The 16152-nt window shown below is 37.3% G+C and overlaps 1 protein-coding gene across 2 annotated transcripts in view; it reads left to right on the top strand.

Moving 5' to 3' along the window:
• Positions 1 to 12758: 12758 nt before the first annotated feature.
• The window catches only part of ACE (angiotensin I converting enzyme), a 58605-nt gene continuing 55211 nt past the window's right edge, over positions 12759 to 16152 (top strand). The window contains exon 1 of one of the 2 annotated variants that reach the window (XM_026717315.2): positions 12759 to 13121. In XM_026717315.2, coding sequence (XP_026573100.1) covers positions 12903 to 13121 — 219 coding nt within the window. In that variant the 5' untranslated portion in view covers positions 12759 to 12902. The remainder of the gene's footprint in view (positions 13122 to 16152) is intronic. The other variant, XM_087918090.1, reaches the window with a different exon arrangement.

Genomic DNA, 16152 nt, shown 5'->3' with positions numbered 1-16152 from the left:
GTCACCAATAAGTCCCCAGCGGAACTTCTGATGGGCCGGCGCCTGAGGACTGTATTGGACAGATTGCACCCACAATACTGCCCTGACTCTCCCCTCGCTTCTACGTCAGGGGTTAGACATTTTTTGTTACAGGAACCAATATTCGCAAGGAATTTCGCTGGGGACCCACTTTGGATTCCTGGCGAGGTCATCGCCATCACCGGGCCGAGATCGTATAGAGTCAGGCTGGAGGATGGTCGCATCTGGAGGAGACATATAGACCAGCTTAGAAGGCGCCTCAGCACCCTTGCCAACAAGAATCCAGAGTCTCCAGTCGAAGGGGAACCGCCTCATCCGCCGCCCAGCCACATCGTACCCAGCGACCAGTCTGCACCAGCGGTCGTTCCGGTCAGCCCAAACTCGGACAACAGCGCCCAGAGAGTTGACCAGCCTGACCCAACCCACGAGAGCTCGACCCCTGTAACCAACCCGGTGGTTCCCGAGGATGCCCAGTCCAGAGAGAGTGTTGGCGACACTATGCCGGCTCAGCCATCACAGACTGGTACCGAACTGACAGACAATGTTCCCGAGTTGCGCCGTTCCGGGCGCCAACACAAACCCCCCGTCTACCTCAAGGACTATGCATGTTCGCATCTGGGGGGAAGGGGTGTTATGTCCTGAGGACTCAAGGAGTTCTCACTCAGGTCCACTCACTTTACGTGGGCGTTATTCCCCCATTCCCATTGGTTGGCTCTTCCCAGCAGCCAGCTATAAAAGCAGGCTGCGGGGTCCAACCGGTTGCTGATTGCTGCGAGCCAGTTCCAGGCTTGGCAAGCACGGTCAGCCCTTTATTGTAAAATAAAGTATTGTTGCACTCATGCTCTGGTTCAGCCTCTCATTGCTCAAACAAAACAGAAACAACACATTCCTTTTATGGAAACAGCTGAGTTAACTTCAAATCTGTTTTCTAATTCAATTAGAAGTGCTGGTTTTAACATTTAACCTTTAATTTCTCAATGGTTTAGGATTACTTTCCCCATGTATGAAACTGACTATTCAAATCCCTTATATTGGCTCTATTTGCATTTTGGACAAAACCAACAACCTCTCCCAATCAAGTGGGGATCTCAATAATTAATATATTTATGAAAACCAGTTTGGTGTTGAGGCTAATGGCACCAGGCTTGAAACCTAGAAATGAAGAAAATTAGCCTTGTCTTAGCACAAGCTAAGGTGACTTTAGTTCAATAGTTTTCTCTCAGCCCTAGGAAGTGGCTATCATCTGAAAATCTAAACGCATTTGTCTGGGCATTCCATCACAAGTCAAGGATAATTTACAGATACACAGAGTAAAAAGAAAAAAGTTAAAATTATATAAATAAATAAACAAATGAATAAACAAATTATTATGATAATAATTGTTCAAAAAGATATTTGAAGGACAGTGAACTTGTTGATAGGTACTGTTGAGATAAAATATGAAGGTTTATTGGAGAGCAAAAAATTATTTAACAGTACAAGGACAATAAATAGTTTATCAGAAAGTTCACAGTCAAATGTACGAGGTCGTGAGTTATATAAAATGTTTTTCTCGGATTGGATGCAATTTAAAAGGAAAAAACACTGATACTTCTAAGAGAGAGTATAACAGTTAGATCAGCCTGAAACTTGTTTTAGCCTTTAAATGCCAATAAAAAATTATTGCACTCTAATTAAGATCTGTACTTTATACAGGCTGATGAAATTTCTATACAAATTCTTTTAACATATCTTTGGTGGCCTACAATATGGTGAAACTTGAAATTTCAGAGGACTCACTAATACCATACCTCTTTGTCTTTAGTCGTTTAGTCTTATATTTAGCAATTATTTGGTCTCAAGAAGAAAATGGTAAATATTTTTCTTCCTCTGAGTTTGAGTCACAGTGTACAGTATTCAACTAATTCAAAATAAAAAGAGGTAACACAACAATAATAATAAGGCACACAAAATGTGCAACAGAAAGGAAATAAGATTTCCACCACTATTATTAATTGCTAGCTTGCTTTCCTCTAGCTTTTGTTTAGACAGCCCCAGTGAAATCAATCCCACTACTTTGTGTGCTTGACCAATGTCCCATTCATTTCAATCAACTTCCTTTAAGTGTGGAATGAATCTTCATTTCTAGAAAGATTGTGTTTGAAGTTGAAGCTGAAGCTTAATACTGCCTTCTTGACCCCTGGGCCATCCTGACAAATAGATCATTGGCTGTTGCTTCTCAGTAGTCTTGGTCTTTTGCTGTTACTGCTGAGTGAACTACTGAGTGAAAGTTTGATTTGTTCCCTGATCTTATTGTGACTGAGTGAGTCAATCTGGAGTGCATGGCCTAGATGGATGCAGAGGAGTTCTTCTGGAAGATGTGCCCATCTGAGTTTTGATGATGGTGGTTGTAGAATGTTATTATCACTGAGGAAGCTATTTGTGATGCTTTTCTTTCAAATCCTCTATTTGTGAAGATAGGTATTAGGACTGCTACTCTCTGCTTGAGCTGTTTGATTCTATTGCTAGGTTGATAGTAGAGTTTCTTAAACTTATTTGTGACTTCAATTTGCTCTTCCATGGGATGGAGCAGGGGTGAGATTCTACAGGCTCGCACCTATTTGCTAGAACCGGTTGTTAACATTCTAAGCAGTTCGGAGAACCGGTTGTTAGAAGAAATTACTGGCCTAATCCTGTAAGGAAGGCAGGAAGGAAACATTCTGGTGTTGCTTACACAAACTGCCTCTCCATTTATCCTTTTTACATTCTTGGCAGGACTAGACTTCATGTCTCTGGAACTTCTCTGGAGTTTTATTCCCTCCTTTGCTGGTACTTTGCTTGTGTGGAATGACCATTCAAAGTTACAATGGCACTGAAAAAAGTGACTTATAACCATTTTCCACACTTATGACTATTGCAGCATCCCCACAGTCATGAGAGGCCAGGCAAGGAGATGCGTGCCTCGATGTGAGTGATGTTGATTTAGCCACGTCCAACCAGTCACATTACCAGCAAGCCATGCTTACCAACTAAGCCACACCCACAGAACCATTTGTTAAAAAAATTGAATCCCACCCCTGGGATGGAGTCTGAAGTGATTCACAAGTTCATAGCAATCATGAACTTAATTCAAATTTTCAAGAGAGCAATGCACATAGATGGTTACACATTGGATCTTGCCTTCACTTTAGGGAAGTTGTAACATGATTTGGTGTTTGAGGACATTAACACCTGCCATGATCAGGTTGCACTTGATTGCTTTAAGTGGCAATTCAATTGATGCTTTTATCAGCACATGGAAGAGTAGGTGATTTTGGTTTTAGATTAGATTGCTTTTTGTTAGAGATGTCTCTCCTGACTGGTCAGAGCTACATGGGAAATAATGTGTGCTTAAGTGCAAACATTATTGAAAGAGGAAGTGGTTTTACCTACTTTGAAGGAGATCATAGTTTCTCCCCTCCATGAGAAGTCAGCAATGAATGCTGAATGCTCAGTCAAGTTTTAGATCTGGAACATTACTGAATAGTATTGACAATACATTTAGTTGAGCTCTGGTGGGACTGGTGCAAATGTCCTATTCCTTTCAGATCTATCGGCATGTTCTCCAAGCATCAGTCATGATATCTTGCTGCAGTGACTTCAGTAATTGTACGCACTGTGGTATGTGTCTCTCCTTCTTTCTTCTGGGGTCAATTCCATTTGATATTGCAGAGCAGAGGGAGAGGAGAGATGAAACGAAAGAGTTCAGTTTAAGCCTTCAAAACAGATTGTATTTTCCTAGAGGGAATTTGTATGTAATTTGGGATTTTCCTTGATTCATCACTTTTGTCTGAAGAGCAGGTAACTGTTGTAACTAAGGGGGACTTAACCCAGAGTCATGTTGTACACCAGTTATGCCTATTCTAGCTTGGGAAGTCCTTCTTACCTACTGCAGTGCCACCAATTTGGGGCTTGTCTTGAAAATCCCTTAGAAGCTACAGTTAATCCCGAATACCACATTGAGAATAATTACAATTTCATCTTGCTATTTCAGTGTAACACTTCTGCTTTGAAAATTGCATCAACTGCTAACTGGCTTCTGGAATTCAAAGTGCTGATGGAAATGTATAAGGCTCTTATAAAGCTCTTATTTTTACAAGACCACCCTTCTCCAGTACACTTTATATCCCATCAATGAAGTGTCACCTTAAGAGATCCAGAAGACATGTTTTAGTATCCTTCCCCTGCCCAATGAATCTGCATTCCCCAAGGTCCATATGGGGTTGATCTTTCTGCTCATTCAAGAAAGCCATAAAACTTTAGGCCAGGACACTTTGTGAATTTGCTGGAGTACAATGTGATCAAAATTTCTGTCCTCATCGTATTCAGTTTTATCTCATTATGCTTGTTTTGTTTTTTATCTTCTTTGTAAAAGAGTCATTTGTAGTTGAATGGTCTAGAAAATGTGTGTGCATGTGTGCATGCATTAGTTACTATTTTTATTCATATCTAAAAGCAGCCAAGACAATGTTATTTCTTTAAGGATAAAGAAAAAGGGATGACTATACTTTCTGTATTATGAGATTTGTTGACATATGCTAGAAACATTTCAATATTTGCATAGCTTTGCTTGGATTTGCCAATGACAAAATTATCTGATAAAATAGATTTTCCCTGCATTTTCTGTTGAAATTGTAATTTGTCATCTTATTTCACTCTTGAAAGGAATGCTACATATAATAAAATAATATATAATAAAATACATGTAATAAAATCATTCATAGCAAGTATATTTAGACCAAGGAACATTTTCCCTAATTAGACATAATGTATTGACTAGAAGTCATTCTCCGTATGTTTTAAAATCCCCAAAGCACTTTTTCAAAGGGCAACTGGACTTTGTTTTTCCTTGAGGACATATCACTTCTCATTCAAGAAGGTTCCTTAACTCTGATTGTGTTAAAACTATAAAAAAACTATGGAATTAAAGTGTTCAGTGCTTAAAAACATACTGAAAAGAGATATATTTATAGCAAACAAAACACTAATTCTATGCTTTGTTCACTTATGGTGGATTCATGTGCTTCCTCTCTATTTAAAGAGTTTTTCTGTATCTTTCTTACTGACACCTATAGAAGGGGAAATGTCTTGACACTGAACCCTGAACTAATTCTTAGCTTTTAGAAATTGATTTAAGAGGACATAAAAATTCATACCACATCCTGATGTGTAGAGTTGTAATTGCAGGAATGTTCTTATCTTGGATGGCAAACCTCAGATTAAGAATGTTTACAAGTAATTACAACTCAGGCAAACAAAGTCACTACTGTAAAGGAGGATTAGAGAGAGGAAGTAAACATATGTTAAGACTTTAACTAGAGATAATTAATTGTGTTAATTACTATGCTAAACAGTAACGAAAGTTAAGCAGAAACCAAAGTTAACCAATGTTGGAGGATTACTAAAAATGTGTATAAATGCAAGACTAGACTCCAATAAAGTTCATCATGATTCAGTTGATCATGATCAAGCAACTCGACTGCCTCATCATTACAACACTGATGCTGTCAGGGCCATCTTTCTTAGCAGGTTCCTATCTGAGCAGTGGCAACTTTTGCGGGTGCAAATCTTTTTCAATATGAGGGAATGAGCCCACAGTGACTTATCATCAGCTATGCACCCAATATGCCTAGGGTTGTTCCCTAAGCAATCTAAATGTGGCCAGAACAGTTTTTTAAAAATCATTTTCTAATTTATGTTTTCTAACTTGTCATATTATATCTTTGATAGAGAATATTGAGATACAATATTAAAAATGGGAGGAAACTTCTGGAGATAACAGGTGGAAAAGACTAAATCAGAAAAATGTAAAGGAAGATTGATAAACAACAAATGTTTCAAAATATAAAATTATATGAAATAGCCCCCTGCCCAAAGGTAAGTTCCTTGGGCAAAGCAATCACGTCTTTGTTCCTAAAAGGTTCCTGTTAGTTATGTTCAATAATTCATGACATTTGCTCCTTGTTTAAAGTGATGGAATAAAACTAATTTTAAAACACTATGAAGGGGGCACTTTGCTATGATAGAATTGCTAGACCTGTGTTGCAAAAATCAATTTTTTTCTACCACGTGGCAGCAAAGTGTTCTTCATCGCTTTGCTATCACCTAAATGTTACTTGGATTTAGGCCAGAACCAGAGGCTTAACTTCTGAGTTAACAACACATGTGGTACAAGATTTACTATGTAGTAGCCTATAAAAAACAAAAGAGTAACTTTTTATCAATTGGAATGAGTGAACAAATTGGCAATAATTCTGAAGGATAATTGCTGTGATTAGAATATGATCAAAAAAGCAAATCAGCAAACTAGATATAAAAACATAACAAAAATATGGCATGTAAATAAATAGAGGAAATTCCAGAATTGGAAAGAGCTAGTTCAGCCCTTGAGGAAGTGGAGGAAATAAGTAAAAACATCAATATTATAACAAAGGAAAACACTGTGTAGCATTACAAATTTTCTCTATTAAAAAAAAAAAGATAACGTTTGCCCAGGTAATTCTTTGGATAGTACTTTCTTAAATGCAGAAAACAAGACAGTCTCTTCTTTGTTATTTGTTCAAACAAAATATTTTAAAACTATTAAAGAAAAACAAAATGGGTGTCTTAATGATTTTGCTATATTATCCTTTGCAACCAAACATTAATTAAAGGACAACATAGGAATGGAGAATCTCTTATATTCATTAGAAAATGTTACCCAATTGGTCCAAAATTACAGAATAAATAAATCTAAAATCCATAGTAGGGCAACAATAAAATTTTCCTATAAATCTTTATTGGGGAGATAGTACAAAAATAAAAATAAAGAAAGTAAAAACCTATTCAAATTATGGTAAGAAAGTCTACATTTCATCCGTTGTCACTGATAGCTATTACAAGCATCTAGATCAGGGATGTCCAACCTTGGCAACTTGTGGACATCCGCTCCCAGAATTCCCGAAGCAATCGTGCCAGTTGGTGAATTCTGGGTGTCCACAAGACTAAAGTTGCTAAGATTGAACATTTCTGATCTACCAAGGGTTTTGGGGGTGGGGGAAATGGAAAAACTGCTTTCTCCTTTCCCTATTGAAGGACAGAGGAATTATTCCCTGACAATTCTCCAGTCCAACGAAGAATAGAAAGCACTAATACCTAGTGAATATTGCATTCATCCAAGATAATGTTTATAAACATGAAATAAGATATTAAACTGTTTTTATCAAGTTTTTTATTTCAATCTACACATATACATCAATACATAAACAGTGTGGCACCAATACATCATACATTTTAGTATAAGCAAAATTAATAAAACCAAACATATCTTTTGATACACATATTCACATTAAATTATAATACTTCATTACTAAATTTTTCAATATTTAGATACTATCACCATATCATTAAAACATACCTAGTAATTTCATTAATCAATTTCTTCTCCTATTTTTCATTTTTTAAATAAAAGTTCCCATTTGGCAAGCAATGTAGTTCCAGGTTTCACATCTCAACATAAACGTGACCATTCATCTTACTTATTCAATTTCATATCACATTATTCCTTATTAACATTAAATTCATTAGGCTTATTTTATCCAATCTCAGTTCATATTATGATGTTTCATTTTCTTAGGATATTCTCATATCTTATTTACAATATTATCTAAAATTCTTGTCTCATTTCTATTATCATGTCCCATATTGTCTTTATCTGTCACATTTGCAATTTTGTCAATCCTTATTCTATTAATACTAAGAATTGTTCCGTTTGGTTGTTAATTTGAGCTTACCACCTTCATTCTACTTTAATAACAATATTTCTCTATTTACTACATATCAGATATATACATATTTTATATCAGTTTCCGCATAGTATTTTCTCAATCACCTTATAAATTGTCTATACATTGCAAAAATATTAATCTAGTCAGTCAATTCTCATATTTTTATACATCACAGATCATCAATTAATATTCCATATTTAATGTAGTGATAATCCTTTAATAAAAAAGAAAAAAGAGAAAAAGAAAAAACAATATCAGTTGCAATCTTATCTATTTTCAACACTTATTCTTATGTATCACAACACATTACCTTGTGGAATCTCCTTCCCCATCCTTTTTTACCCATTATCTCTCACTCTCCTAACCATATAATTTCTTTTCATTCTTGTTTGCTTCCTGTTTTACTTTATTTTCCGGTCCTTTCTCTTAATTCCCTTTCCACCCCATTATTATTATTCCCCTCCATTTCTCATTCCAATTATTATTTTTTATCTCCCTCCCTCTCTCAATCTTTCTTTTGTGCTTCCCTTTTGTGCTTTTTCCCTTTCCTTTTTTTCATTTTCCGAACCACTCCTCCTCTGGTTCTCTTTGTTCTTCTACCAGCTGAGTTGCCATTTCTAGTTTCTGTAATATATTACTGCACATTTCCAATCTCATTTTCATCATTTCCTTCAGATCTTGTAAATCCAATCTTATTTCAACAAATAATTCCCCCATTGTGCCTGTTCCTTCTCCCCCCCGTTCCTTCATAAACATATCCAATCCAAAAGTCCAGTATGTTATTTCAACCAGCATCTTTTATATTTTTTTATAACAATCAATGTCCAAAAGTCTCTTTTTCCAAGTCTTCTAGTAGGTCCCTTTCCAGCTTTTTCCCAAAGTCACCAGGTGGTTCTAAAACAATGTTTTCAGGTATCTTTCCCCTTATAGTATTCTGTTATCACTTTTCAGGGTTTTAATTTTATTATAATTTTATTATTATTTTCTTTTAAATTCCAAAGTCCAATTTATTAGAAAGACCAAGCCCTTTTCAAATAGTCACTGAACTTTTTCCGGTACCATCAGGTGGTATTCTTTTTCCACATTTCACTCTTTTTTAACTTTTGCTTTCTTTTTTTTAATTATAAAACTTTTATTAAATTCACCAATTTCAATTATTAGCTATTATTTCTTTTCAACACATTCAATTCCAGCATTTATTTATGCCTATTTAGTGCCAAAAATCCAATAGTTATCTACTTTATTTTCCAAGACTCTTGTGCTCAAATATTTTCCTCTGAATTTTCTCCTCCAAATTAACTCATTGCAATAATTCAAGCCAATTTTATAAATTCCAATTTTCTTCTCACTCTCTCTAGTCACTGCCTCTACACACTTTCCTTCAAAATAATCCTTTTGTTTCTCAATACTGGAGTACCTTACCGGAGTATTTTGTCTGGTTCACACTCTGCTTGCTGCTTCATCACTCCAACATAGTCTTAGTTTGCCGGACTGCTCCTCGTCTTCATGGGGCCATTTTAGACCACCGCTGCAACTTGCCTTTGGAAGGGGTTTTTCTTGTCAGGGAGGGGAGTTGCAGCTCCCTTCAATCCTCCTTTCTTCACCACCCCTCCTGGGACCCTCCAACAAGTGAGCTTGGAGCGAAACCGCGTACAATCGCGGATTCCACTCCGAATCTAATGACAAGCAACTGGAAGTTGCTTTCTCCTTTCCTTACTGAAGGACAGAGGAATTATTTCCTGACAATTCTCCAGATCCAACAAAGAGTAGGAAGCATTAATACCTAGTGAATATTGCATCCATCCAAGATAATGTAAATATAAACATTTAACATATATTAATGATAATATAAACATGAAATAAAATATTAAACTGTTGATGTTGAAAGAGAAAGATTTAGGTAACATTAGAGCTTTCTGAATTTGCTTTATTCAAATATGTATTCTTTAAAAATAAAAAAAAATATTGTTTTCTTTGAAAACTTGGTTTGATTAATATATTTATTCAGCAATTTTGTTAGACCTTCACAAAACATAGAAACAGAATTAATATCTAATGTTTTTAATACAGTACATCTTGTACATATTAAATCTTACTGAATTGCACTATTTAATAGATTAGTTCAATCTGTCACTTTTAGCTTTTAAGTCCAAATTATATTCATTGCCTTGATAGACAATGAACATTATCAGGAGTGGAGAATGCAGTTCTCTAGACTTTGTAAAATCTCTCCACAAATTCATCTATGCCAAAATTAGAACCACAACTCTCATAAATCATAACCCCAATTATTCACTGTTTTTAAAGGATCAAGCTTACTTTTAGTGACCTACTTTGACAACTGCTTTGATAATTTCAGACAAAAAAACAGCATATAAATGATAAATTAAACCAACAGAGTTTATTTTAAGTAAACAAGTTATTTGCTTACTTCAGGAATGAGATCAAGTATGCATTGTAGTTAATACTTTGAGGTGCAACTCTCAATTCTAACTGGAGGAGTGAGTTAATGAGTTAATGGAAGGTGCATAAGTGCATGTGGGTTCTTACATTGCCCTCATAGAATAACAGTACATATGTTACAAAGCCAGAACCTGGACAGATGCATGGTGAAACTGAATGATTCAAAATCAGCAAGGAGTGAGAAAAAAACTATATTGATTTTCCCTTTACTTTTACTTACTTAGTTACTTACTTATCTACATGCTTGAGAGAGGTTAGATTGAAAGAAGATGAGCGTGATTTTAAAAATGGAAGAAGAAACATTATCAACCTGTACGATGTTGATGACACTACCCTGATAGCTGGACATAATAAGTGAATTGAATATCCTAATTGAATGAGCACAGTGAAACCTGGAAGCAACACTAAATTAAATTAATTAAATTAAGGCCATGTTAATGACAAAAGGTACAGCAACCAAACTTGGAAGGTTGGAAATGAAGATATGGAAAGCTTTGGTCTTAAGACTTAGCAATAAAGGAACCAACAGTCAAGAAATGTGTTGCACACTGGCACTTGGAAAAGCAGTAAAGAAGACCCTGGAAAAGATATCCAGGTGCCAGGAGTGTCTAACATTGGTCAGAATCATGCAGGCAGTGTTTTTCTATGGATGTGAAAAGAGAAAATGACTGCTGGAAATACCATGGATAGCCAAGGAAATGAACAAATGGATCATTTAACAGATTAAACCATAGTTCTCACCTGAAGCATAATTGACGTACCACAAATTATCATATTTTAGAGACCTAATTGTGAAGACCTAGAGGTTCTTGAAAAGTTCATAATTTGGGGGAAGTCGAAAGAAAGAGAAAAAGCAGACAATACCAGCAAGCTGGATAGATTCAGTTACGTTGACAATGGGTTCCACTGAAGGACCAGATTAGGGACAGATGATCCTGGAAAAATTCCATTTATGTGAATGTTAAGAGTTGACACCAACTTGATGACAGATATAGATATAATGTAGGTAACATATAAAACATTCTCTTTTCACCCATATGGATGGTATGTGTCTTCCTCAATTGTGGGCCCTCTACCAGAGGCCTGGGAATTTGGGGGTTCAGTACATAACTACTCCTAGAAATGCACTCTTTTGGACAGAGATCTCTGGTGTTGTTCCTATAATGTGTTGGGACTACTTTGGCCTTTACTTTTCACATCCTCTCCAATTCCACCTTCAAGCTCTAGTACTTCTCCAGTTCCTGATATTCCTTCCTGACCTTGCCATCATTTGGCACTGCACATGACACCAACTTGATGACACCTTGTGTGTATGTGTGTATTATATGTATGAGAGCTCATCTGCTTATTCTGCAAAAGACAGTATAGAGTTTTGCTGTGGATCTTCAGAGTCTTCATCAACTCTGATCTTCAGGCCGAGGGACAATTGGCAGGAAGCAATCATTTTCAGATAAACGGTTTCTCCTTCAATGTTGCCAGAAGCAATCATTTTGTGGACACAGGACTAACTCAGGACTCTTTGCATCTGGGGCTGGAACGTCCATCCTTTATATCCTACCCAATAGGCTACTACCTGACTACTTATTTCAACATTGGCAATGAGACAGTATGAGACCACCACATGACTCAGGAGGCTGCATTCACAAGTGAAAGTGGGGGGGTCAGGAGATTTTGGGAAAATAGAAGGCACCCTGCATTTGCTGGCTGAGACACATGCCTCATAGCAGAGGGTTCGCTTTGCAGTTCTTCCCTGTGAAGTCCTTCACAAGAAGAGTTCTCCACTCCTCTACCTGTTGCAGAATACCTTATGCCACCAGACTTGAAATTCTAGACCTAGAAAACCTAGAACTACACTGCCTTCGGTCCAATCTAAGTATAGTATATAAAATCATACATTGCAATGTCCTACCAGTCAATGAATACTTCAGCTTCAACCATAACAATACAAGAGCAAACAATAGATACAAACTCAAGGTTAATCGCACCAAACTTGATTGCAGGAAATATGACTTCAGCAACAGAGTGGTCAATGTCTGGAATACTCTACCTGACTCTGTGGTTTCTTCCCCAAACCCCAAAAACTTTAACCTTAGATGGTCTACTGTTGACCTCACCCCTTTCCTAAGAGGTCTGTAGAGGCGTGCATAAGCGCACCAACGTACCTACCGTCCCTGTCCTATTGTTTCTTTTGTTTTTCTTATATGTATCCATGTATTCATACTATGCTTTTACTTATACCTATTATCTTGTAAACAATTGACAAAATAAATAAATAAAAATAAAAAAAATAAAAAAAACAACTGCCCATTAAGCTTCTTCTGCCTCCTGCCTAAGCATAGTCCTTGGTTTTCCCTTTTTGCCCGAAAGTGAAAGATGTTGCTCTTTTTTTCTTCACCCCCTCCCGCTGGGGGGGACTTCGGCAAGGCAAGGGGCTGTCCTTTGAGCGGATGGTTTGCCGCCGCTGGTATGACGGTTTCAGAGTCTCTGCTGAAAGGCGGGCAGAGCAACCGAAAGGAGTCAGCCTTCCAGTTTGTCTCCTTCAAGCTAAGCGCGGGGAGGTGCCGGGGGCAGGGTCTGAGGGGAGAGCGGCGTTTATAATCTGGTGCTCGCAGGGACAGTTCTGCGCCTCCTGCCAAGATGTCCCCGCTGGCGGTTTTCTTCCTTGCGATCTGCGTTGGGGTGGCATTCGCCTTGGAAGACCCCACGATGCCTCCTGACTACAACAAGACCGAGGAAGGGGCCAGTCTGTTCGCAGACGCTTATAACACCACCGGGGAAACGATATTCTCCCAGAGCATGTTCGCCAACTGGAATTACAACACCAACCTGACAGACCGCGAAGCTCAGCACCTGCAGGTAAGCAAGCAGAGATCGCCCCTGACCTCAAGCTGTCTCCCTGGGAGCTCCAGTTGTCATTTGAAGGGCAGGATAGGACCGGGCTGGATCCGGGGCGACAACGGGGAGGGGGAAGCTCTCCGTCGCCTCTCCAAAACGACTTTTCTTCTGATATTCTCAGCCCATTTTCTCACCTCTCGCTTTTGTCATTCAAAAAGTGAGAGGTCATAAGAGATCTCTCTCTCTCTCTCTCTCCCCCCTCTATAGAGCCTTGGATTTGGTGGCGATGCTAAATGTCTATTTCTACACGTTCATTTGGTTTCCCCCAAATCCTTAGCACTTTGCCTATTAGGGCAATAGTAGTTGTGTAATGAGAAATCCTTTCTGGCTTCTAAGCATGTTAGTCTTCCATTTTTAAACTAAGAAAGCAGTTTGCTTAAGGTGATTTAACTTCACTCAATTATATAATTTATATCCTACTTCTGTGAAGGTTTCTCAGAGCTGACAGCAAAGTAATAAAAACTATTTTAAAATTAGTAAAATAATAAAACAGAAAAACATACCAGATAAAACAGCAAAATATAAATGATCTTAACTTTAGCAATTAGACGAGAAATTCAGAATCACCTTATCACTGAACTTACATGAGTTAGCTCATCTTCAGCCATTAAAATTTCTGACCAAATAACATCCAGCTGCTTCTAAGGACACCTTAATGCTTCTTTCTCCCTTCCTTGAGTTCTTTCAGTATCAGAATAAGGCATCTGAAGGAATGAAAGTGTCAGAATTATAAAAACCAGTAAATCAGCCAACTGACACAAACAAAATTGACCCCATATTTAATTTCCAGAGCTCACTGCTGTTTTCATAGCCACAGGTTGGATAGTTTCTAAATGGTAAGTTTAAACAATAAAACATCTACAAATAGGAGAATCAAAACAGAGGAACAGAAGAAGTCTCCTGTACAAGTAGACATACATATTTTGGGATCTTTATAGTTTAGAAAAAATAAGATTGCCAGAAAAAGCATGAACTCTGGAATAGGGAAAGTGGATACAATATTTTTTTTATCCTCTCACTCCCTCATGAGATAAGCTTAATTTACAAAAAAAAAAAATCATTAAAAAATGATCCAGCCAAAGATCAAGGAAAGGAGTAAAGGACACCCCAGCACATCCATTCTCATTATACACCTGCCAACTAATTCTCAAAGATCAGTACCAGATAAACAGGAACAATAAAGAAAGAAAGACTATCCTAATCAAGTAGGACTAGCTATTGTACTCCATATAAAAACCAAGAAGCTCCTTAGACTGGATATTGACTGGATATTACCTATCTTGCCAATGAAATGTTTGCAGATGAAAAAGCAAGCTCAACTCCACTTAGAAAGTGGAGTTATCTAGTGAAATTAGAGGCATGATGGCATCTAGGATGGTCAAACTGATATGTTTTCTATATATTCACATGTACCAACTTAGAGGGATTTAAGAAGAGATAAGCAAAAGGAAGCTATGGCAATAGAGAAAAATTATTCCCAGTATCTTTTGTGCTTTATTGTGTGCTAATGGATTTTTTTTTATTTACAGATCTTATTCTTCCCAAATAGATAAATGTATCTAGAGAATACCCTATCCAGCTCACTTCAGTTCTCACAATTCAACATCGTAACATGGTGTTGAATATTGGATATCAACAGATGTGCTTAAATATTAAGAACAACAGTAGATTGTTCTATGGTGGGTGGCAATTAATTCTGAGCATCTAAAGTGTAGTCTAGGAATTACTGACTAACTTTCCTCTTTTATATGAAGTGAAGGAGATGTTAGTCCAATTATATTTACAAGAAGTAAGTGACTGTTTCTAATTTGAGTTTCACAAAATATTCTGCAGTTATGATTTAATAGCTCACTAATCAAAGATATATTTTAGTAGACATAGATAAGATAAGATAAGATAAGATAAGATAAGATAAGATAAGATAAGATAAAATAAAATAAAATGCCAGCACCAATCTGCGGCATGTTAGCAACTGAGCTGTGCAGACCACCAGAGCCCCATCTGTGGGATGCAGGCAGCATTCAAAACCACATTCCCTCCAACCTGCAGAAAAACCTTTCTCCACAGAACAGGTCCCTGAGGCCTAAAAGGTTGGCGGCTGCTGTTCTATAGGGCGAGATTGCAACAGCAAAAGTAATTTAGGCTGCTTTGCTAAGCAGTCTTTAGGGTTTTATTCTCTTCCCTGCCCACTTTCCAGACATTACTGTGTTAAATTTCTACATGAGTAAAGGATGTAATGTTGCAAAAAAGCAGAAAGAAAGAAAGACAGAAAGAAAGAAAGAAAGAAAGAAAGAGAAAGAAAGACTGAAAGACTGAAAGACAGAAAGACAAAAAGAAAGAAAGAAAGAAAGAAAGAAAGAAAGAAAGAAAGAAAGAAAGAAAGAAAGAAAGAAAGAAAGAAAGAAAGAAAGAAAGAAAGAAAGAAAGAAAGTTGGGAGTCAAGGATTGATTAGATCTTCGGTGATGTTGTGGTAGAAATACAGTTGAATTATCACTAAGATTAACTAATGGATGGGAGGCCCAGTGGCTCCATGTTTTAAAATATGCTTCCAAATACTCCAATGATTTGAGTCCTACCACTGTGTGATAGAGTGAACTCCCATCATTTGCCTCAGCATTTACCAACCTAGCAGTTTGAAAGCATGTAATGCAAGTAGATAGATGCCACTTAGATGGGAAGGTAACAGCATTCCATATTCCATTGTTTGCTTTGCACTGCAGCATCATGTCATGCTAGATACATGACCATGGAAACATCTTCAGACAGTGCTGGTTTAAAGAAAAGGAGATGAGCACTGCCCCTAAAAATCAGCTACAACTAATGGAGTAAAACCCTCAGGGATTGCTTTACCTCCTACTTTATGGAGGGGTTGAATCTTGGATCACAGCAGAAGAGCTAGGTTGTGTTGGGTAATACAGGGACCACTGGTGAGTTTTGCACAACTGAGAACAGAATCGATGGGATTTAAATGCTGGTGCTTCTGCTTCTCAA

This window comes from Pseudonaja textilis, chromosome Z (genome assembly GCF_049901715.1).
Source record: "Pseudonaja textilis isolate UNSWEBS1 chromosome Z, rPseTex1.2, whole genome shotgun sequence".
Lineage (NCBI taxonomy): Eukaryota > Metazoa > Chordata > Lepidosauria > Squamata > Elapidae > Pseudonaja > Pseudonaja textilis.
Note: the sequence above shows the minus strand (reverse complement) of the source record. Positions and strands in the feature narration are given on the sequence as shown.